The 24,675-nt window shown below is 39.8% G+C and overlaps 1 protein-coding gene across 1 annotated transcript in view; it reads right to left on the bottom strand.

The window, feature by feature from the left end:
• The window catches only part of CCDC150 (coiled-coil domain containing 150), a 142,932-nt gene that overhangs the window by 108,091 nt on the left and 10,166 nt on the right, over nt 1-24,675 (bottom strand). Inside the window, exon 2 of the mRNA XM_055121257.1 lies at nt 23,058-23,159. Within this exon, the coding sequence (XP_054977232.1) occupies nt 23,058-23,159 (102 nt within the window). The remainder of the gene's footprint in view (nt 1-23,057; nt 23,160-24,675) is intronic.

Here is a 24,675-nt window from a genome sequence, read left to right as displayed (position 1 = left end):
GACAGGTGTCTGTTTGTGGCTTTCTCACTCTCGGCATTCTTCACACAGTCATGGAGGTGCTGAACCAGTCAATTGTATTCTTCGTCGATATTGTCAAGGATGGCATCTTCCCATGTTGTTGCAATAGTGCCAAAGAGCTCCCAGTTGGTGGTCATTCTGGGAGTTGCCTTCTTAGACTTAAATTTTGCAGACTTTTCTCCCCGCTCTGTGAAGTAGAATTTTGCATGAAGGAGACGGTGGTCCGATCCCGTTTGGAATTTTGGGACAACAGCGACATCGGTCAGGCAAAACCTTCGATTGAATATGATGTGGTCAATTTCATTGTGAAACTGTCCACTGGGAGACTCTCATGTCCAGTGTTTAGATTCAGCCTTCTGGAACTGTGAGTTACCATAGATGGTCTTGGTAGACATGATGAATTCAGACAGTCTCTCACCCTGATTGTTCCATTCTAGGCCATGGATCCCAATGTGGAGTTCTTCGGGCAACCTTCTTGGACCAATCTTGGCATTAAAATCACCGACAATGATCTTGTAGAAGGTGTGGTCTTCTTTATAGAACTTCTCCAGTTCCATGTAGAACCTCTCAATTTCTTCTTCATCGTAGTTGGAAGTTGGTGCGTCGAAGAGGAAGACAGATACTGCAGGCAGTGAGCCACATCTATTCAAGCGTAATCGTCTGATTCGGGTTATTAGGCATTCAAATGAATTAATACTCATGGCCAAGTTCGTGTTGACAAGGACACCAACGCCACCAACGCTTCTGTTGTTGCATGTTCTGAGGAACAATTCTTCTCCAGTGTCGAAAATGGCGTGATGTGATTGATGTCTTCTCGTTACGGTCAGACCAATGATGTCGTACTTGATCTTTTGCGCTTGCACCATCAGGTCCTCAATGGATGCTTCTGATGTCAGCGTACATGTGTTGAAAGTACAGACAATCATTTTAGTCTTTCTTTGTTTTGACAGTCTAGTTCATCCCCGAGATTTTTTCAGCCTCTCCTTGCTCATCTTTCTTAATGCTGCTATATTGGGGGCTCTTTTGTTGTCAGGTGAATGAGGCCAATTGTTGTTACTGTTGTTGGCATATCGAATATGCCACAGGTAGCTTGCTAGGCTCTGCCGTGCGGGCAGGATACTCTCGGTAGCTTTGTCAGGCTCTCCGAGAGGGATGGAGGCTTTTAGGGCGGCCTCCAATCGCCCTTAGAGGTGTTACCATGGTTCACACCAAATTTGAACCCTATCAAATAAAGTACAGGAATAATGGGTATTAAGTGTCTTATGGTGGTGGCTGGGTAGTAGATGTAGTGGGGGTCAGTCAGTGAGGTATTTATCTGGCTTGGGCAGGGTGGGGTGTCTGGGTTTAACCCCTCCCTCAGATGCCAGAGATTGGAGGAGGGAGACAGAGGATCTTGTTTCCAGGTCTCGTTGAACCTAGAGTTCAAGGTCACAAAGTTCTGCTTACCTGGTTTTTTGGAGCTTCACTCGTGTGAGGTTCGGCCCAAGTGTCTGGAGAGTGGCTTGGAGCATGGTGGTGGCGGTGGCTACAACACTTTCCATGTTGTAGCTAGAACTCAAAGCCTGTATGTTTCTGTGGAATAAATACCGGGATTATTGGGGGGGCGGGGAAGAGGGAGTAAAGTCCTGCGGCCCTGGGGTTGGTATTTTTTTTAATTTAATTTTTTATTTTAATTTTTTCAAAAAAAATAAAATAAAAAATATTATCTACATAGACTAAACATTTCAGAATTGTTTTTATATTTTATATTCTCATGGAAGTTAAATGAATCAGAATGTTCTCCCAACAGAGTTTCTATGAAGCTCATGAAGGTTTTCCAATATTTTGTTTTGGTGGGGTGGGGTACAGGTTTGTGGATGACACTAATCTTGTCACCAACAAACTCAATAAGCAATCAAATGCCTTAACATAATTATCTATCACCATTATTAGAAACAGTGGTATGATAACACTGAGTTGAAAAATTACACTTTTTCTATAGTCAAGGCAAAATGGAATAAAACTCTTTATATAGTAGTGCTTCTTTAATACTCATTAGTGATGTTACTTCATGCTCTTTGAACAAAGTTTCACTGACATAGCAACTGTTACCAGGGAGGGTTTAGCTTCCCAAGGAGTTCAATGAGATAAGAGGCTGTTTTTAATCACCCAGACAGGAACCACATGTAGACTGCAGGTTGAGTGTAAAATACTTGTTATCGCAAATCAACTTTCAGAAAAATAATCACGGCTCAAAATGACCATGGACCAAGTCTTTGTTTTCTTGCAAGATTATAAGAAACTCTAATCGTTGTGTATGGTCCCTCTACCTCTAAGTACCTGGAAACCTTCATCCTGTTTTCTAATAACTATAAATTTGGCTACTTCAAGTATTGCATGTAAGTGGAATAACACAATATTTGTTTTTTTGTGTTTTGGCTTAGCATAAAGTTTTCAAGCAATATCAATGATGCACTATTTCAGAATTTTATTTCTACTTAAGTCTAAAGTGTATATAGCATTATAATGCAGTGATTTCTTGATGGAGAGGAAGCGATGCTGGTGCACACCCAGCATTGCTTGGAGGGCTATTTCTGATTTGGACTTGGGGTCACTCCTAGCAGTGTTCAGGGGACAATGTAGTACTAAAGGCTTCCATGAAAGTCATTTAGCTATCTCCCTGGCCTCGGTTATAAAAGAAATTAGCCATTACACTTGATTTAGGATGAGGTTAACAGAATGCAAAAAATAAAATCTTTAAATCCTAAAAAACAAAACACAAAACAAAAAGGTAATGAAACTATCTTTGGAACTAGCCCAGTCTAAGAAATTATTTTGAATAAGTTCTGCTAATGGGACTAAAGCATTATCATTAGGAAGACATCAAAAATGCATGAAATGATAAAGTAAAATAGTTGTGATGTGAGACATTATTATTTATGGTAATACAATAGAAACTTTAGCACTGACACTAAACCTGTTCATCCCATTACTTTATATTCTCTATGGGAATATTTTGGATGTAGTTTTTTTGCTGTTGCTCATGCAGGTGTGTATAACTGAGCAAATAAAAACAATTTATTATGTTGATATATAAATTAATGGTGAAAATCCTTAAAAATATCCAATGCTTCTAGTCCTAATTCTGTGCTTAACCTGATAGAAATGTCTGATCTTCAGTTCTCAGTCCATAAAGATTGAATTTGGGTCAGTGCTGGGGAAGCATTCTACCTGCTATACTATTGCACAGGCCCCAAAATATCTGCTCTTTAATTAGATACTCTAAATAATACTGTCCACCAGATATGAGAATTCTAAACTGCTGGCTCTAAAAGTTCTGATTTGAATAAGTCAGAATTTATTGAAAATTGGAAATACAATTCAGTTTTGGGGTCACACTGGCGATGTGTTCAGGGGACCATACGGGATGCTAGGGATCGAATCCCGGATGAGCACATGGAAGGCAATATCCTTATCAACTCAGTGTCCTATGACTTTGTCATGAATAAAATCCCTCTGATTCTGCTCTCTCCGAGTGACAAAATTGAGAATTTTGAACCTTCAAAAGTGACACATAAAATCAATGAGTCTAGGTTTGAAATTACCTGCGGGCAACTGACCTGAACCTCTATTGATTTGAAATATAAAGGCTGTCTATTTAAATGGACTTCTACATCCAAGTCTATCTTTCCTCAAAATGTAAATATCCTGTGAAAGAATGCCAGCATGCAGTACCACAAAAAAACGAAGACATCTAGAACTGGAAAATTATACAGAATATCTCATTCACAGAGCTTAAGTGGGATTAATAAAACTATCAGCGTTTGCAACTGTGGTCAGGGACTACCAGTCTTAGGCACAAGAAGTCTTGGAGTCCTCTGAAGGCTGAAATTATGGAATTAATACAGTTTGGGTGATAGAGAGGAGATAACTGGAATTATATCTTCAAGTCAAGAAGGTAAGTGGGATAAAAACACCTCCCCTTACCTTCCAGTTGTCTCCAATGCCAAGGTACAGGGAAGCCTCTTGTGTGATTCATATTCCAATATCACAAAGTGTAACAGTGGAGGCTAGAGAATGGGAGTCCAAAAAGGGACAGTTGGCATGTAATAAACTGGATAAATTGTATTTTGTTTAATTATTGCCTATAGGACTTGGGGCAAGAGTAACACTAAAAGTATGTGCTATTCTATATTCCACAAATGAGTGCAGTCCTTCTATGTCTGTCCCTCTCTTTCTGACTCATTTCATTTAGTATGATACTCTCCATGTCTATCCATTTATAAGCAAATTTCATTACTTCATCTCTCCTAACAGCTGCATAGTGTTCCATTGTGTAGATGTACTAAAGTTTCTTTAACCAGTCATCTGTTCTAGGGCACTTGGGTTGTTTCCAGATTTTGGCTATTGTGAACAGTGCTGCAATGAACATAAAGGTACAGATATCATTTCTACTATGCTTTTTTGCATCCTCGGGATATATTCTCAGAAGTGGTATTGCAGGGACATGTGGAAGCTCAATTTCTAGTTTTTGAAGGACTGTCCCTATTGTTTTCCAGAAAGGCTGGCCCAGTCAGCATTCCCACCAACAGTGAAAGAGCATCCCTTTTCCCCCACATCCACGCCAGCACTGGTTGCTTTTGTTCTTTTGAATGTGTGTCAGTCTCTGTGGTGTGAGATGCCATCTCATTATTTCGATTTGCATCTCCCTGATGACTAGCGATGTGGAACATTTTTTCATGTGCCTTTTGGCCATTTGTATTTCTTTTTTTATTTATTTTTTAAAATTAATTAATTTATTTTTAATTCGTGAATCACCATGAGGGCACATTTACAGATTTATACACATTTGTGCTTATGCTTCCCTCATACAAAGTTCGGGAACCCATCCCTTCACCAGTGCCCATTCTCCACCACCAGTAAACCCAGCATCACTCCCATGTATTTCTTTTTTTTAAAGAAAACTTCTGTTCTTTCTTCTCCCCATTTTTTGATGGGGTTGGAGGATTTTTCTTATACAATTCTACTAGTGTCTTATATATCCTGGATATTAATCCCTTATCAGACAGGTATTAGGTAAATATTCTTTCCCATTCTGTGGGCTCTTTTTGTATTTTGGTCACTGTTTCTTTTCAAGTGCAGAAGCTTCTTAGTTTGATGTAGTCCCATTTGTTTATGTTAGCTTCCACTTGCATGGTCAGTGCTGTTTCATCCTTAAAGATGCTTTTAGCTTCAATGTTATGGAGAGTTCTGCCTACATTTTCCTCTATGTACCTTACAGATTCATGTCTGATATTGAGGTCTTTAATCCACTTTGATCTGACATTTTTTACCTGGTATAAGGACAGTAGATACAAGGGCCAGGAGGATTGTCCTATAGCTGGAAGACTCCTTCATAAGCGGAGGGGAGAAGGCAGATGGAATAGAGAAGGGATCACTAAGAAACTGATGGTTGGAGGAATCAGTCGGGATGGGAGATGTAGGCCGAAAATAGTAATGGACAAAAATTGTGACTTTCAGTGTCTGTGTTGCAAGCCATAATGCCCAAAAGTAGAGAGAGACTATGGGGAATATTGTCTGCCATGGAGGCAGGGGGAGGATGGGAAAGGGGGAGTATACTGGGGATATTGGTGGTTGGTAATGTGCATTGATGGAGGGATGGGTGTTTGATCATTGTGTGATTGTAACTCAAACTTGAAAGCTTGTAACTCTATCTCATGGTGATTCAAGTAAAAAAATCTAAAAATAAAAAGTATGTGATAGTAAACTTGTTTTATATTTAATATTACTCTTGAACCTCACCCTTTCTTTTAATTCACAAATGTGTTTTCTAGGTTCTGTTTCACTTTAAGTCATTTTAGATTAATTGCCTGCTGTACCACCTGTTACCTCTGTGTGACCTTCAACTAAATCACAGCATAAACTTCTTGGCAGAATTTCAGTAATAATAAAGCTTCTAGGAAAGATCTTTTTTCTGGCCGAAAACTGTAGCATCACCCATAGTCTCCTACCCAAACAGAAATACGTTGGGGATTGAAACTTTAATCCAAGTGGGAAAGATGAGTTTATTTGTAGTATTTGTTCATCAACAAGAAAAATAGAGTCAGGGATGTAATTCTTTGATTCCAGTCACTGCATATTCCCTCCCCATATCTAGAATACCAATTGGCCTAAATGCCACCAGTTACTATACCCACATCAATTAAAAATAAGAATATGACATCTACACAAGATATTTTGGATCCTTAAAGCATTAATTGATTTCTTAGAGAAAACTTTTCCTGGAGGAATTCCTTTTTGTATTTTTAAGTATATTTTGGCTTCTTATCTCAAGGAATTGTAAAGATACATATTTATTTGACGACTGATATGGGGATTTTACTAATTGAATGTTACTGTAAATACTATAAAGAGTGTTAGAGTTAAAACAAGGGATTGGAATTCTATTCATAAAAAACCATTATTAATAGTACTGTAAGTCTTTATTTAAATTGAATTAAAATTTTTTTAAATTATTTTTTTTTCTTTTTGGGTTACACCCAGCAGTGCTCAGGGGTTACTCCTGGCTCTGCACTCAGGAATCACTCCTGGTGGTGTTCAGGGAGCCATATGGGAGGCTGAGAATCAAACCCAGGTTGACCACATGCCAGACAAAGGCTATCACTCCAGTCCCAAATTAAATTTTTTTAAGTATTCTGGAAAGCTAATAACAAGAAAAGTAAGAAACAAAAGCAATTAAAGCAAGTGTAAAACTTGAATGTGAGTACGGTTCATTTTCAAGGTTTTGAGACAAAGTTTTAAAAAATAATTTACTAGTTATCTTATGTTACCCAAAAGACAATGTACAATGAGTAATCCAGAATCTACTTTGAAGCAAAAGAATTTCCAGAAAGGCAGGAAGGGCAAATAAGAGAAGTATATATCTTCTAATTCCAGAGGACATGAAAGAAGGCAGAGACTGGAAAGTTCCTCAGTGTGAGAGAATTATGACTCAGTATATTTGCCTTCTCTTGATTTTGGCACTAAGCGGGTAGGAATGTTAGGTCAGACACTTGTGCTTTCAGTTTATTAATTCATTTGGTTTTCATTTGCTCCATTATTTAATTTATTGCTTATCACATAAAATGTATCATGAATTATCATAACGATTTTTATGTGTCCAGTTCCATGGTGTATATTACATTCACAAGGTTCTACAAGCATAACTTTCCTTTATCCACAAATTCTTTTAATCTTGTATGGCTGAAATCCTATGTTTATTAAACCAGCATTTTTTAGCTGGAGGCCATTGGTCCTCTGTGAACCCCCAGGATATTTTAAGGGGGCTACAAGTAAAAATCATGTAAATTGAGGAGTCACAGGATGAGACTGATGACAGGATATGGGTGGTGGGGGTGGGGGGGAAGCACACAAAGAAAATAAGGTCAGAAGAGAGTCACAATTGGAAAAAGTTTTGAGAAATACTTCATTACATAATAACTCTTTATCTCCCTTCAGCCCCTGGTATTACACTTTCTGTGTCTGTGATTTTGACCATTCTAATTACCTCCTAACAGTGGAATCTTACAGTATTTGTCTTTTCCTGGCTCTTATTTCATTTAAAGTTTTAAATATTATCCATATGGTAGAATATTGCAGGATTTTTCTTCTTAGGCTAAAAGTTCATTGTACTTACATATGATATTTTGCTTGTTTGTTCACTTGGCAATGGACTTATTGATTGCTTCCACTTTAAGCCTGGAGGGAAACTTACTGATAGAACTGCTTTTTACAGGTATGAAACTTTGAGTTTAATCTCCATCACAAATCTACATACAAAGTGAGACCCCAACAGTATTGCCATTTGGGACATCCAGTGCCATGGCATGGCGGTTTATTTCTGGAATACTCACAAACATGTGAATATTATGACTCAAGTGAGTAACTGCCAATGAGCGCTACCTCTAAAAGCCATTAAAAGAGTTTCTTAATCAAGTGTGTTTAAACTCTGGTCAACACATCAGTCACCACTAACCCAAAAACAACAAAAGGAAGAGAAGAGAAAAAAATACAATTTCAAAAAGACACTGTGAATAATGATGCTATGAACATAGGTGTGAAAATATCTTTATGAGACAATGTTCTCAAGTCTTTTCAAAAGGTACCCAGAAGTGGAATTGATGGATCATATGGTAATTCTATTTCTAATATTTTGAAAATTTTCTTACTGGTTTCCCAGTGATTGTACCAGCCAACAATACAAACATTTTGATTTTTGCACATTCTCTATTTACTATTGTTTTATTTAATTTTTTAAGAAGAAACTATTTTGTAGAGATCACTGTCACTGTAATCACTGTCATCCCATTGCTCATCAATTTGTTTGAGTGGGCACCAGTAACGTCTCTCATTGAGAGACTTATTGTTACTGTTTTTGGCATATCCAATACGCACAGGTAGCTTGCCAGGCTCTGCTGTGCAGGCTCTCTGAGAGGGGCGGAGGAATCGAACTCGGGTCGGCCTCATGAAAGGTAAAAGCCCAACCGCTGTGCTATCGCTCCAGCCCTCTGTAGAGATATAGAACATTATAGTTTTGACTTTTATTCTATTAATACTTTTTGTGCTGATTGTTAAATCAGTCTCTTTAAATAAATGTCTGTTCATATCATATTCTTTGCTTTCAATTGTTTTAAAATTTTTTGCAGTTTTTTATTTATGTATAGAGATGCAACAGATTTTTTTATTTTGAGTTTTCTGAATTTATTTATAAAATCTAATCTTTTTTTCTGAAGTCTTTATAATGTGCTACCTATTAGATCATATATTCAATCTCATTATTTTACTCCTTTGTTTCTGATTTCAGATGCTTTTGCTCCAATTTTTTTGTCTGATTTCTCTAACTAGGACTCAAGTACTAAGTTAAATAGAAGTGAAAATACTCATCTTTGTCTGGTTCTTGAACTCACAGAAAAAACTTCCAGCCTTTTGCTGTTGTATATGATGATGACTTTAGGATTTCCATGTGGCATTTATTACATGGATGTACTTTCCTTTTATTATTATTTTGTTAGCCATGTTTTGCATGAAAGGATGTTAAGTTTTGTCAAATGCTTTTTCTTGCATCCATTGAGATGATAATGTGTTTTCCTGTTATTGTGTTCATGTGGCATATTATATTGATTGCTTTTCATATGATAAAACATCCTTGAATTCCAAGAATAGATCCCACTGGGTCATGATGTATGCTATATTTAGCACTCTGCTGAATTCAGTTTGCTATTCTTTTGTTAAGGACATTTGCATCAGTGTTCATAAGGGTTAATGGTCTGTAGTTTTTTGTAACGTCTTTGCCAGCTTTGGTATTCAGGTAACACAAACCTTAAAGAGTGAGCTAAAACTAGATGACTGAAAACCAACCATGAACAGCGCTGTAACTGTGTATCTCATGGTAATTCAATTAAGAAAACAAACAAACAAATGAGTTAGAGGTGGGATCCCAAGTACCTACCATGAGGGGCCAGCTTGTGTGGCTGAGCAGCCCCAGAAACTCAGAGGGTGCCAACTCTGGGGCCAGAAGCCTTGCCAAGACACTGCCACTCTCCTGGCTCAAACACAGGTAGGGCAGCTACTGCCATCTCTTCCCCGACCAGCCTGTGCTGCCTACAGCATATTATGGAGAAAAACCTTCCTGAGCACCAAATGTCTGGAGACCCAGGATGGGGGCATGTGCTCTCTGGTTAGGCTCTGCTGGACTGGTGGCTGCAGCCTGCCCAGTGTGCCCAGACCTCAAATAGTAGCATCCCTGACCCTAGTCCTGGTCCCTGCCAGGGCTAATGCTGCCGTTGCCGCTGGGTTCCAGTGGGTGCAGTACCATTAGCAAGTCAACCTGGACCCACAGGGCGAGTGCATCAACAGCTTGATGGTGCCTTCAGATTTCCTGATACCCCAAACCACTGCTGTGACTCTGGCTGGACTCCATCAACTCAGGACCAAGTTTCCCAAGAAATTGAAGTGTCAAAAGTTAGGTATGTAGGAACCATAACTGCAAACCACCTCTGGCTCAGCCATTCATGCTCACTTATTGGCCTTACTTCCGAGACTGAATAAATAAATCTTCAGGTTGAAAGACTGAAGAGAGAGGAGTTAATCAGAGGGTGTCAGGTTAGCCTGGTACCTGCCCAAACAGAGTCCCCAACAGTCCCTTACTCCCACAATCCAAAATCTCCACCATGTCCCTGGCCAGACTCCAGAGCCCTCACTGAGATATTAATCTTCTGAAAATTCAGGTGTGACTGAATTTGTGGCTAAAATCTCCAGCCTTTCTCAGGGTCAGGGTGGGCTAATTTCCCCTACTTCCTTGTACCTCCGAAAGTCCCTGCAATCATAGCCATATCCCAAAGCCTCCAGCCAGTTAAAAAAAAAAAAACTACTTTAGCTGTGCCTTTCCAATAAAAACACTGAACTCCTTGAACAACCATGATGAACTCTTAGTATCTGTATTAATACAGGTACTAAGCATTAAACCATAATGCAATGCACAAAAGGAGAAAGAGAGAGAAAGAAGAAAGGTACTTGCCATAAAGACAGGTGGGGAGGGGTAATAGTAGGAGGGTGCGAGGGAAATTTGGGACACAGGTGGTGAGAAATGTACACTGGTGGAGGGATGGGTGCTGGAACATTGTATGACTGACACCCAATCATAAATAGCTTTGTGATGGTTTACCTCATGGTGGTTCAATTAAAAAAAAAAAAACGAAAAAGAAAGAATGAGTTAGAAAGCATTCCAAATTAAAATTCAATTTTTTGAAAATTTAAGAAAAATTAATATTAATTATTTAAATATTTGCTAAAATCTTATCCATGAAGTTAAGTCCAGTTCTATTCTTTGTGGTGCAATGTTTTATCATTGAATCAATCTATGAGTTATGTCTTTTTCTTTTTAAAAAAATTTTATTTTAGGTTATTTTATTTGTTTAGGTATCATAATTTTATTATATTTCTTTGTGATTTTTGTCTTGATAAACTGTATCTCCTGTACTAATTGCATTTGATCTAGGTCACACAATTTTTCAGTTTATGGTTGTTTATTGTACTCGTATACTTTATTTTGTTTGTGTTGACTATAGAAGTAATGCCCTTATTTTCATTTCTGATTTTAGTAATTTGAGCCTTTTTTTTAGTTCATCTAGCTAGAAGTTTGTCAATTTACAAAGTCAATTTTTTTAACATTGATTTTCTCTGTATATTTATTCTTTAATAAATAATTTATTTCTGCCTAAATTATTATTTTCTTCTTGCTAATAGCTTTGGGTAAAGCTTCCCCTTCTTTCTCCTCCTTAAGTTGTAAAGTTTGGTTGTTTATTTGATTCTGGTCTTTCTTTTGGAGGGAGGAGTGTGGATGGAGGATTAGGACACATCAGTAAATGCTCAGAGCTTACTCCTTACTCTGTACCAGGGATCACTCCTGCTGGTACTCAGGGAATCACATGCAGTGCCATGGATAGAACCTGAATCAGCTGTGTGCGAGGCAAGTGCCCTGTACTGTTTTTCCAACCTGGTCTTGCTTTTAATGTATGTCATATTCACTGCATCCTAAAGGTTTTGGTTTATTGTGTTTTTGTTTTCATTTGTCTCTGAGTACTTTCTACTTTCTCTTGCTATTTATTTTTTGAATAATTGGTTAAGTGTTTTAAAATTCCTCCCTTTTTCTTATAGTTCTAGTTTTCTTTATGTTATTGATTTCTAACTTCAGTCCATTGTGGTCAGAGAAGATACTTTGTATGATATCTGTCTTTAAAAATCCACTGGGACTTAATTTGTGGCTTTACATATGGTCTATTCTGGAAAATGTCCCAGGTGCACTTGAGAATATATCTGTTGTTATTGGGTTGTGTATTCTGTAAATGTTCATCTACTTGATTTATTATGTTGTTATCATATATGTGTATATATACATACATATACATGTGTATGTATTTTTTGGGCTGGGCTGGAGTGATAACACAATGGGTAGAGCGTTTGCCTTGCATGCAGCTGACCTGGGTTCGATTCCTCTGCCCCTCTCGGAGAGCCCAGTAAGCTACCGAGAGTATCTCGCCCACACAGCAGAGCCTAGCAAGCTACCCGAGGTGTATTCGATATGCTAAAAACAATAACAACAAGTCTCACAATTGAGGCGTTACTGGTGCCCGCTTGAGCAAATAGATGAACAACAGGACAGGACAACAAGTGATATATTTGTTTGGCCACATTTCAGAGGTGCTGGGGGATACTCCCAGTTCTGAGCTTGTGTGTCACACCGAGTGGTACTTAGGAAACCCAACCCAGCCTTCACCATGCTCCAGACCTTTGAGCTATCTCTCGAGCACTTAACTCCTCTATTTCCTTGCTTGTCTTTTGTCTAAGTATTCTTTCCATTATGTGAAGAAGATATTTAACTGTTCAACTATAGTTATACAAATATACCTCCCTTACTTTCTGTTACTTTTTATATAGGTGTGGTTGTTTATGATTCATGCTGTATTAAACTTTGACTAAAGTATAATGTCCTTCTTTGACAGTTGTAAGCAATTTAAACTTAAAGTTTATTTTGTCTGATAAAAAGTCTAACCCTTTATCTCCTCCTTTAATTACTATTTGCATGTGATATTTATTTTCATCTTTTCACTTTCACCTTTTTGTGTCTTTGGAACCAAAATAAAAATAGGTATCTTGTTCACATATATTATTATCCATTTTTCCAATGCTTTCATTTTGGGAGGAAAGCTTATTTAAAGTGATTGCTAAGGAAAGATTTGCTTTATTATTTTGCTGTTTATTTTTATTTCTATAAGCCTATACATTTTCCCCTAATTTTCAGTGCTATTTTTCTTGGTATTTAGTTGTATTTTTGCTTTTTTTTTTGGTGTGGAAAGCCACACCCAGCTGTACTCAGGGTTTATGCCTGGCTCTGCATTCAGGGATGACTCGGGTGTTACTCGGGTACCATATGAATGCCAGGGATAGATCCTGGGTTGGCTCTGTGCCAGGCAAGAACCTATTTGCTGTACTATCTCTCTGACCCCATATTTTAATCGTGCTTTTCAGTGAAACTTAAAAAATTTCTTTTTCATTTGATTTTGTGTATATCTATAGATATTCTTTATCTGCTTTCCAGGGGGAGTTCATTTAACACTTCAGTTTATAAATCTCTAATTTAAATTTATACCAACTTAATTTTAATAAATTCAGTAATTTGAGTAAATTAAAAACAAATAAAAACTCCATTTTTTTTTTTTTACTATTCCCACCACATTAGGTTGTAGGTGTCACAAAATTACATCTTTACACATTGTGTAAACTAAAGCATACAAAAAACTTTTTTTTGGTAATTTTTTTACAAAAATTGGCTCCTTAAATCATATAGAAAATAAGAACTAGAGAAACCAACCAAAATTACAGTAACATTAGATATTACATTAAGTTCTGTCTTCGTTGTATAGATCTCTTAAATCACATAGAAAAAAAGCTCCAAATCATTGTTATAATAAAATTTCTTTTAAATTACTACTTGTATTTTTATTTTTATTGAGATCCTTATTTTTTCATATGGTTTTGTGTTATTGTTCAGTGTTCTTTTGTTTTATCTTGTAGGATAAAATAAACATTTCTTTCCTTAAACATTTCTTTCAGGGAAAGTCTGGTGGTCATAGGTACCCTAAATTTTGATTTACCCGATTATGTCCTAATCAATTCTGAAAGACAGTTTTAGCAGAAATGGAATTCTTGGTTGACAGATTTTTTCGTTTCACAACATTTCTGATGAGAAATCTGCTGATAATCTTGGAACTACTTTGTGAGTCACTTGCACATGGTAATCTTTCTTTTGCTGCTTTCAATATTTTTTTTGTTTTTGGCAATTTGATTATAATATTGGAGTAGGTGACCCCCAGGTTGTCTTATGTGAGGTAGAGAGGAGAGAGATGGTCACTTTCTCCTGATAGCCCCTGCCACCATGAGGCTGTCTGGGAAGGCTAGGACTGATAAAGTCTGTGATGAGCCCGTTGGGCGTGGCATAGGTCAGACCTCCTCAGCCCCACTCCCCCGAAGGACTGGGGAACAAGAAACAGGGTCCCAGGTTTGTTGTCAGTCCACTTATTTCTCTCTCCTCTCCCCAAAATAGTCTGACTTCTCCCTTACAGCACAATTGTAGTTGTAGTTTTGGTCATAGTCCCAGTTATCATAGTTCCATTATCCTAGTCCCCTCTTTCCCCTTACAGCATAATATATAGCAATCATGAGGGGTGGGGTACACATAGGTGGGGTTGAACATTGTCATAACAACAAACAAATGCAAAACCACTCCTTCGGGGGAAGTTCTAGGAGATTAACTCAAGGACAAGATCTCCTCTGACAGTTCAGCACTCTAGAGTACTAGAGATCAGCTCAAGGACGGAATTTCATCCAGGGTGTATTGCTTTATCCTTTCCTTGGCTAGTAATTCATTTAAACTGTAGCACTATAGCACTGTCATCCCGTTGTTCATCAATTTGCTCAAGCGGGCACCAGTAACATCTCCATTGTGAGACTTGTTGTTACTGTTTTTGGCATGTCGAATATGCCTTGCCAGGTTCTGCCATGCTGGCGGGATACTCTCAGTAGCTTGCCAGGCTCTCTGAGAGGGATGGAGGAATTAAACCCAGGTCAGTCATGTGTAAGGCAAATGCCCTGCCCGCTATTGCTCCAGTCCATTCATTTAAACGATAATAGCAAATTTACTTCTTATAATATTTCTAGTCATTTTGTATGAATACAGTAAGAGATATATTAAGTTTAAAGTTTGACTCTTCCTGGGCACATCTCGCTATATATCCTAGACCACAGTTCTCAGGCCAGGTTAGTCTTTCTTAACACCAGCAAGATCCTTATTCAATTACTTCTTTTTGGGTAATGACAGAGTTTGTCCCATGACCATGCTCTTATACTTATGGGGCTTAGCTTGTCCCCTTTCAATGCAAGGGTAACTTACCTTTTACCCTGGATCCATCCAGTCCCTTCATCGGGACCCTCCTTTTGGGAGTGTTAGAAAGTAAAGGCAACTGAGGCTTAAGTCAAGTAAATATGGATGGATGCCCAGGAGTAAATATTATTTGGAGTCAATTAACTCACGGGTTACAAAGCATGGTGTCAATTTTCTTCATGTGTCTATACATAAAGGCCATTGCTAAACCACACAAGTGACATAAAGGAAAGAGAAAAGCAAAATAGCATTATTAGTGCTTGGTGCAATTGGATGTGCCTCAGGGGCACTGACCATCAAGCCTCACCTGGTGTCCACTTGGTTTTCTCAGCATGGGAGATTATCCCCACCACCAGATTTTTTGGAGTGTCATAGACTCAGGTTGGGATGAGGAATTACTCTTTGCATGAAAAGAAAATCAGTCCCAGGCCTTAACCAGGGTTACCAGGTTCTTGTCTTGCCTTGCAGAAAAGAATTTCAGGAGAAGACAGATAGCTGTGAAGTAAAGCCGATTTTATTTGAAGGCTTTTAGGTAGGGGAAGGTGTGGGGGGAGAAGGTGAGAGAGAGAGAATAATGCTCTCAGAAGAGAACACAGGCTTCTCCACAGGCCAAGAGAGACCTTACAGACACCCCAGCAATAGATATGAAAGGATAAAAGTAAACATCTCTCAAGAGGGGATATGTGGTTGACACATGTTCTCTGCTCCATGAATATAAGCAGCACATGAGCTCAGGCAACATATGCACATCCTTCTTTTGTTCAAAGTGGCTTTTACAAGATTTCTCCAATCCTTCCATAGGGCTTTCTAGCTAGATAAGAGTCTGTCAAGACTCTTGGTTGTTGCCAAGTGGGTAGAGTTGGGAGTGGTCTTCTTTGAAATTCCTTTTCTTGAACTTTGTTTCTGCTGGATCTTCTCTTGGAGGGTGGGTCCAACCTTCTCTGGGGTTAATGAGATTGAAGGAAGGAATTGAAGGCTCTCAAAGATTTTCCTTCAAGCCCTTTCTGTAGGGAGGGGTCTAATCTCCTCAGGGTCTGCTGCTGTGAAGATTTTATCAGGCCCTTGCTTTCTGTATCCATAAAGTGGGTTGACCTGCCCCCCACCCCTCACCCCCACCCCAGTTTGGTTCCCTAATCTACCTGCTTACATCAGAGAAGGAATCCAGAGTTCTGACCTCCATCAACAATAGAAAATCAGGGACGCTTTCTCATTTGCCAAGGCGTTGGAAATTAGATGGGCCAGACACGTAATGCGAATTGGAAACTACGGGGCTGCAAATTGGACTAGAGCTGTTACCAACTGGATTCCACAAGATGTCAAAAGAATGCCTGGCCGCCTACCTATGAGGTGGTCAGACTTATTCATCAAGACCCTTAAAGAATGGTTTGAGGATCTTCATGTTCCTGGAGCAAGCAGACGCCATTGGGCTACACTAGCATGCAACAGGGACGAATGGAGACGTTACTGACGCCCACTCGAGCAAATCGATGAGCAACAGGATGACAAGTGATACAAGTGATACATCAGTATGGGTCACTTTGATGTGATCCTCCTTGGAGTTTGTGAGCTTTTTATGTTGTGGGATTTGAACCTGATTGGACTAGCAAGAAACAAGCACTCATTTGAATAATCTAGGGTCAAGGATAATTGAAGTAATCCATTTTGATATATTTTATCAAATAAAACATTTTGATATATTTTATCAGAATAACCTCGTCCTGTTATTCTATATATCAATGATAAATAAGATCATCTGACATTTGTACATCTTCTTGACAAGATATCCTGCAGTTCCATCTAACTTGCAGCAAATTGTATGCTTTCATTGTTCTTTATAGCTGCATAGTATTCCATTGTGTATATGTAACACACTTACATTATTCACTCATCTCTCATTGAACATCTTTTTTTATTTCATATCCTAGCTATTATACCAAGTGTTGCAATGCATAATGACATGCCTATGTCCTTTTGAATAATTGTTTTTGTATCAAGAAATAAAATTGCTGGATCATATCCAGCTGTATTCTTATTTTTTTGAGAAATCTCCATAAATGTGTGAAATGCAGCAGTCAATCTGATGCACTAGCATCCGTGCAGTAATGGGTGTCCCACATGATTCCTGGGGGTTGGGTCTGGATTCTCCTCCGCTTGGGACTAAAAGGGCAGATTCCCAAGAAATAAGTCTTAATAGTGACAATATCTTTGCTATAGAATCACACATTTGCTTATATTGCATGCATATTTTTATGTCAGCCTCTAAACACTTAGTTCATTAATTATGAAATTATAATTATGAAATAATTATAAAATTAGTTATAAATTAGTTTTTAAAATTAAAATAATTTGGATAGGGGAGACACTGTTGTAAAATTTGTTTAAAAAGCAAGAAAATTGTGCTGGAAAGATAGTACATGAAGTAAGGCACTTGTCTGCCTTTCATGTGGCTGCTTTTCCCAAAGCCTTGGTTTTATCCTGGTCCGGCATATGGTCCCTGAGCACCTTCCAGAGTCACTCAATCATAGAGCCAGGAATAGAACCTGAGCACACAGGATATACGTGCTGCCTCCTAATCATTTTGGAGAACCATAGTGAGATGCTATCTATCCATCTTCCGTTTTGGCACCTTGTACTTGCTTTTTCTTCTTCCTCAAATTCTCTTCCCCAAAATGCCTGAATGACTGATTCTTTTCATCTCGGGTTATTATACGAAACTAATTTTCTCAGGGAGTCTGTTTCCCTTCCCAACTAGTATTCGAAACCCTTGAAATCTCCACCTCCTTTTCTCCTTAGCATCTACCATTACCTACCACAATGCACATTTTAACTTATTTGTTTTTGTTAGGATAAGTAACAGTAGCAGCACTTGTAAATAAATTCTAAGTCTGAGTGATTTAAACTAAGCTCTTATTTCTTACTCCAGTCTCTGCCTGTACGTGGTACAATAGGATGTAGTTGATGCTATTCGTTGAGGTGCTATTTTCTCAATGTGATCCTCATATAGCCAGATTTCATTGTTTCAATGTTTTTATACTGTTTTCTTTCAACATTTGGACTCCGTGGTGTAGGGAAGAGAAAAGAAGGTAGAGAAGGCATCACCTAACAGTCTCAGTCTAAAAATGATCACATTATTTCTGTTTACATTTTATTGACTAGAATTGATGAAGACAGGTAGACTAGGGAAACCTCCCCACCCCACCCCCGCCCCCAACATTATGGCAATAAAATTTCTGGGAAGTTAATAAAGCCACCATTCCAAAGTCTGACCCACCTTGTGGATACCAAAAGCAAGACCTGATAAGACTGAAAGGGCCTGAAGGAAATTACTTGAGAACCCTCAATTACTTCCTTCAGTCTGATTAACCCTCAGCTAGCTCTCAGAGAGAAGATCCAGGAGCTAAGGTCAAGAAAAGGAGTTTCAAACAAGACTACTGTCAACTCTATCTGCTTAGCAACAACAACCCTAACAATCGACTCTTATCTAGCTAAAAAGCCCACATCTGTGTATGTGGGGGGGAGGGGGGAGAAAGGTGCACCTTGGAAAAACCCTATGAAAGGGTTTGAACAAAGGGAGGGAGTACTTATTCAGCCTGAGCCCACGTGCTGCTTGTGCCTACGTGGCCCAGTACATGCGGTGTTTCTTCTCCCCTCTTGAGATGTACTTTCATGCTTCCCTGTCTAATGCTGGGATTTGTGTAGGTGCTCTCAGCCCTTGGAGAAGCCCTAGTTCTCTTTTGAGCATTACTCTCTCTCACATACTCTCTCGCCCTCCTTCCCTTCAAAAACCCTCCAAATAAAACCTATTTTACTTCACTGCTCGTCTACTCCTGAAATTTTTTTCTGTGACGTGAGACAAGAACCCCCAAACCCTGGGACCCAGGGTGGCAGAGGTAGATGGGGAGAAAGTGACCCATCTTTCTCCTCCCTGCCTCACATAAGCCATTTGTGGGGCCTACCCAAATCAAAACTAGTCATGTGATCCCCATACCTATGGTGGCTTGGGAAATACATAGGAGCACTTTGATATTGGTTTAAAGAAATGTTTTCTCTTTTCTGTGGCATTGAATTTAGTTCTCTAAGTGCATTGTATTGGAGTAAATTCCTTGAGTGTGGTCGACTAAAATCTGTAAATTGCTTCTATCTCTCAGGATATGACATAAATGATAGAACGATACTCCCTGTTATAAGAGTCTTTTAGAACATTGATAGAAATAGTCTCCTGCTGGCCTTGAAGAACAACAAGCCATGATAGTTTTAGAATGATAAAGAAATTTAGACTCCTATGTCCAACGTTTAGATTCGGCCTTCTGGAACTGTGAGTTACCATGGATGCTCTTGGTTGACAAGATGAACTCAAGACAGTCTCTCACCCTGTTCGTTCCATTCTAGGCCATGGGTGCCGATGTGGAGCTCTTTGGGTGACCTTCTCGGTCCTATCTGGGCATTAAAATCACCGACAATGATGTTGTAAAAGGTGTAAAAGGTGTGGTCTTCTTTATTGAACTTCTCCAGCTCTATGTAGAACTTCTCAATTTCTTCTTCATCGTAGTTGGATATTGGTGTGTAGATGACAAAGATAGAAACTGCTGGCAGTGAGCCACATCTATTCAAAGTGTAATTGTCCAATTTGGGTTGTTAGGCATTCGAATGAGTCAATGCTCATGGCCAAGTTTGTGTTGACAAGGACATTGACACCGCTGAAGCCTCTATTGTCACATGTTCTGAGGAACAGTTCTTCTCCAGTGTTGAAAATGGTGTGATGTGATCAATGCCTCCTTGTCTCGGTCAGACCAATGATGTTGTACTTGATATTCCGTGCGTGCACCATCAGGTCCTCGATGGATGCTTCCAATACCAGCATACGTGCATTGAAAGTACAGAGAGTCATTTTTTTTCCCTTTTTGGGTCACACCCAGCAGTGCACAGGGGTCACTCCTGGCTCTGCACTCAGGAATTATTCCTGGTGGTGTTGGGGGACCACATGGGATGCTGGGAATCGAACCCAGGTCGACCGCATGCAAGGCAAACGCCCTACTTGCTGTGCTATCACTCCAGCCCCACAGTCATTTTAGTCCTTCTTCGTTTTGGCAGCCTCGTTCGTCCCTGGGATTTTATCAGCCTCTCCTTGCTCATCCTTCTTAACGCTGCTGTATTGGGAGCTCTTTCAGTGTCAGGGGAATGAGGCCCATTGTTGTTACTGTTTTGGGAATATTTAATACACCACATGTAGTTTGCCAGGCTCTGCCGTGCGGGCAGGATACTCTCAGTAGCTTGCCAGGCTCTCTGAGATGGATAAAGGCTATTAGGGCGGCCTCTAATAACCCTTATGGGTGTTCCCATGGTTCACACCATATTTGAACCCCATCAAATATGGTGCAGTAATTATGGAAAATGGGTATTAAGTGTCTTATGATGTGTCTAAAAAACGGCCTGGAGGGTGACGGTGACTGGGTGGTGGAGGTAGTGGAGGTTGGCCGATGAGGTATCTATCTGGCGCCAGTAGGGTGGGTCGTCTGGGTGTGATCCCTGGGGTGCCAGAGATTGGGGGAAGCAGGTAGACAATCTCTGTTCCCGGGTCCCGTTGAGCCTGGACACCAAGGTCATAAAGTTCTGATTTACCTGGTTCTGTGGGACTTCACTCATGGGTGAGGCTCAGCCCAAGTGTCTGGAAAGCAGCCTGGAGCATAGCGGTGGTTTCAATATTCATTTCCTATCCAAAAGTTCCTGTCCAATAGTTTCAACTATTGTCCTCTTGGTCCCTTCTATTGTAACTGCCCTTTACCCTCTCCCCTGCAATCCCTCCCACCCCCCACCACACCCTTTGGCAAGTGTCCAACCATTGACCAGCCTTCATATCGGTGGACAGTTCCACAACAAAATCGCCCACATCATATTTTGATGGTTTTGCCTGACTGATGGCGCTGTTGTCCCAAAATTCCAAACGTGATTGGACCACTGTCTCCTTCATGCAAAATTCTACTCCACAGAGCAGGGACAAAGGACTGCAGAGTTTAAGTTTAAGAAGAGAACTCCCAGAATGACCACCAACTGGGAACTCTTTGGCATTACTGGGCAATGTGTGAAGATGCGGTCGTTGACAACAGCAATGAGAATTACGATCAACTGGTTCAGCACCTCCATGACTGTTCGAGGAATGCCGAGTGGGAAAACTATAAACAGACGCCTGTCTTCTTCGGAAACTCTCAGCTCATTCGCCAATGTGCTTTGGCACAAGTCTCAGACAATCACGAACTCGCAAAGCTGTGCAGAGAAGTGATAAGGAAAGACCTCAGAGAGAGAAAAGCAGCAGTGTTGGCCAATGTGGCAGAAACTGGGAAAAATATTCACAACACTCACCTGTCCTTCGCCAACTAGAAGACCAAGATGACTACCTTCCAATGTCCTGATGGATCTATCACATCTTCCAGAAGGGCAATGGAGAGGATTATTCATGACTTCTACTCGGATCTCTTCGATAGCCACATCCACCTTCCCACATACCAAGTTCCGCAGGATGGATATGTCATTCCCAATGTTCTCCCTTCGAAATCTGACATGCTATTTCATCGGTAAAGATGTGTACAGCGCTCGGTCCAGACAAGGTCAGACCCGAATACCTGAAGAATCTGCTGCCAGTACTCGTCAATACACCGGCTTGACTCTTCACACGCTACCTATCTGAATGCAAGTTTCCATCCCAATGGAAAACCAGCAGGACCGTTCTGTTGTATAAGAAGGGAGACATCCACGACATCAACTATCTCCCAATCTGCCTGTTGTCTATCATCTACAAGTTGTTCACTCGAGTCATCCTGAATACAATAGGCAGAATATTAGACAAAGAACAACCACGCGAGCAAGCCGGGTTCCAAAAAGGAGTCAGCATGATAGACCATATCCACACGGTGACCAAGCTCATTGAGGTCTCACAAGAGTTCAAGATGCCACTCTGTTTAACATTCATTGATTTAAAGAAGGCTTTTGGTTCTGTTGAAACTGAAGCAGTCATCGAAGCCCTAGCCAAACAAGGTGTTCAAACTCAATGGATTCACCACCAGGATCTCACCATTCTACAAGGAAGTGATCATTGACATAAGGAGAGGGATTCAGCAGGGTGATACCATTTCATGGAAACTCTTCAGTGCCACCCTCGAGAACGTCATGTGATGACTGGAATGGGAAGGAATGGGAGTGAAGATAGATGGTCGGCAACTACACCACCTCCAGCTCACTGATGACATTGTTCTAATAACACCAAATATTAGCCAAGCGGCACAAATGCTGGCCGACTTCGACCACCAGTGTGGAAAGGTCGGACTGCAGCTGAGTCTCACCAAGACAATGTTCATGAAAAACGAATTGGTCCCTGAGGTTCCATTTGCTCTCAAAGAAATGAACATCTCCGAAGGCAGCAGCTATGTGTACCTGGGTTGAGAACTCAACATGAAGGAACGACTTGGCACCAGAACTACCCAGAAGGAAGAAAGCAGCGTGGAACGCCTTCAAAAGCATCGAAGTACTTGTTAAGAGAATGAAGAATCTCTGGTTCTGGGCACATCTTTTTGACTCCACTGTTCTTCCAGCACTAACATATGCCTCAGAGAACTGGGCCCTACGAAAATAGGAGAACGATATTTGGGTATCTCAAAGAGAAATTGAAAGAGCTATGTTTGGAATATCACATTTCACTTAAGTGGGAGAAAGAATCTGGAGTTTTGACCTCCATCGATGATCAAGAACCAAGGATGCTGTCTCATTTGCCAAGGCATCGAAAATCAGATGGGCTAGACATGTAATGCGATATAGAGACAACCGCTGGACTAGAGCTGTTACCGACTGGATTCCACAGGACATCAAAAGACATCATGGCTGCCCACCTACAAGATGGTCAGACTTCTTTGTCAAAACCCTGAACAAACTGTTTGAGGCTCTTCATGTTCCTGGAGCGAGCAGATACCATTGGGCTACACTAGCACAGGACAGGGACGAATGGAGAGGTAACTGGCACCTGCTTGAGCAAATCGAAGGTCAACGGGATGACAAATGACAAGTGACAAGGAAATTAATTCTATCAATAACTTACATGAATTTTTCCTCAGACAAGCCTTTAAATGAGACTGTGTCTTCATAGACTCTTTGGTTGCAGCCTTGTAAGAACTTGACTGAGCTTCCATTTAAGCCATACCTGTATTTTCAACCCATAGAAAGTAAGATAAATGTGTCACACTAACCCAGTGCATTTATGGAAATATGTTAGGTAACAACAGAAAAATAAATACATTCCTATATTTAAAACTCACTCATTTTCCCTTAAGGAAGATAATTAAGTCATTTTGTTGCTGTTATTATTCTAAATCCAAGGCCTCTGGGCGAAATGCATTCCTCTCCATCAAGTCCAGATGTGGTGCCTTATGGCAGCATATGGTCTACAAGGATAAAGGACCCACAATAGATCCATTTGTGAAAAAAAAAAAAAGGAATGGCATTCTCCTGCAGTAATCCCTTGTTTACAGAAACTCTTAAATCTTATCGGTAGATACTGTAACTATCTCTGTCCTAGCAGTTTGGGAAGTTTTATGATGAAATTCTGGTTTTTCTTTCATAGAGAACTTTCTTTCCTACTCATTCTTCCCCTGTAAGTCTTTCAATTCTTCTTCCTACTCTATAATATTTTTCTTTATCTCTTTGGGCACATATGAAATGAAGAACAATAAGTTGGATCACTTTGGAAACTAGCATTTTTGCAGTTTTGTTTTGGGGCCTCTTGGCTCTGTGCTAAGGAATAATTCCTAGTGGTGCTTCAGAGATCATACGCAGTGTCAGGGATGGGCCCAGGTTTGACAGTGTGCAATTCTAGCTCTTTAACCCTGTACTATCTCTCCAACCTGATGTAGCACTGTAGTGCTGTTGTCCAGTTGTTCATTGATTTGCTTGAGCGGGCACCAGTAATGTCTCCATTGTGAGACTTGCTGTCAACTGTTTTTGGCATATCGAATACGCCATGGTTAGCTTGCCAGGCTCTGCCATGCAGGCAGGATACTCTCGGTAGCTTGCCAGGCTCTCTGAGAGGGGTGGAGGAATTGAACTCCATGTGCAATTCAAACGCCTTACCCGTTGTGCTATATAACAGAACACTGACCTGACATACAGCATTTAAAGTCTTTTTCCTCCACATAGAAATTGTTTTAAGTCTTAAACTGACAGAGTGCTTTTTAATTTGGGCTAATGGTTTCTAAGATAATATAATTTCCTCTAATGTAAGTAGGTTTCTGATCTTTCTGCTTGCAGTTAGTTGTGCCAGTAACTACATCCAAAATGCTTTCTGAACTCAGCTTTAAACCCCTTTCTACTTAATAATAGTCACCTGTGCCTATCTGCCTCACTTTCAAATTTGTTCTTTTCCCTAGCTGGGTTTTACTGGAATGTTGACTCTCTTTTTATGGTTTGAATATAAAAACAGTCTTCTAAATTTTACATAACGTCTTTCATTCATTTTTTTTAAAAACCAGCCACTTCTTCCCTGATCCTATCTTTCTTGTGATGTTTTGCCACAATCAAGCAATAGTTGTTATCACCTGCTAATTAGTCACTTTAACATTGCTGACTCAGTAGCAGAAGACAGAGACAGAGAGCGAGAGAGAGTGAGAGAGAGAGAGAGTGAGAGAGAGAGAGAGAACGCAAGGCAATCTCATAGAGGAAGA

Source organism: Sorex araneus, chromosome X, assembly GCF_027595985.1.
Source record: "Sorex araneus isolate mSorAra2 chromosome X, mSorAra2.pri, whole genome shotgun sequence".
Taxonomy (NCBI): Eukaryota; Metazoa; Chordata; class Mammalia; order Eulipotyphla; family Soricidae; genus Sorex; species Sorex araneus.
This window is presented reverse-complemented; position numbering and strand designations above follow the sequence as displayed.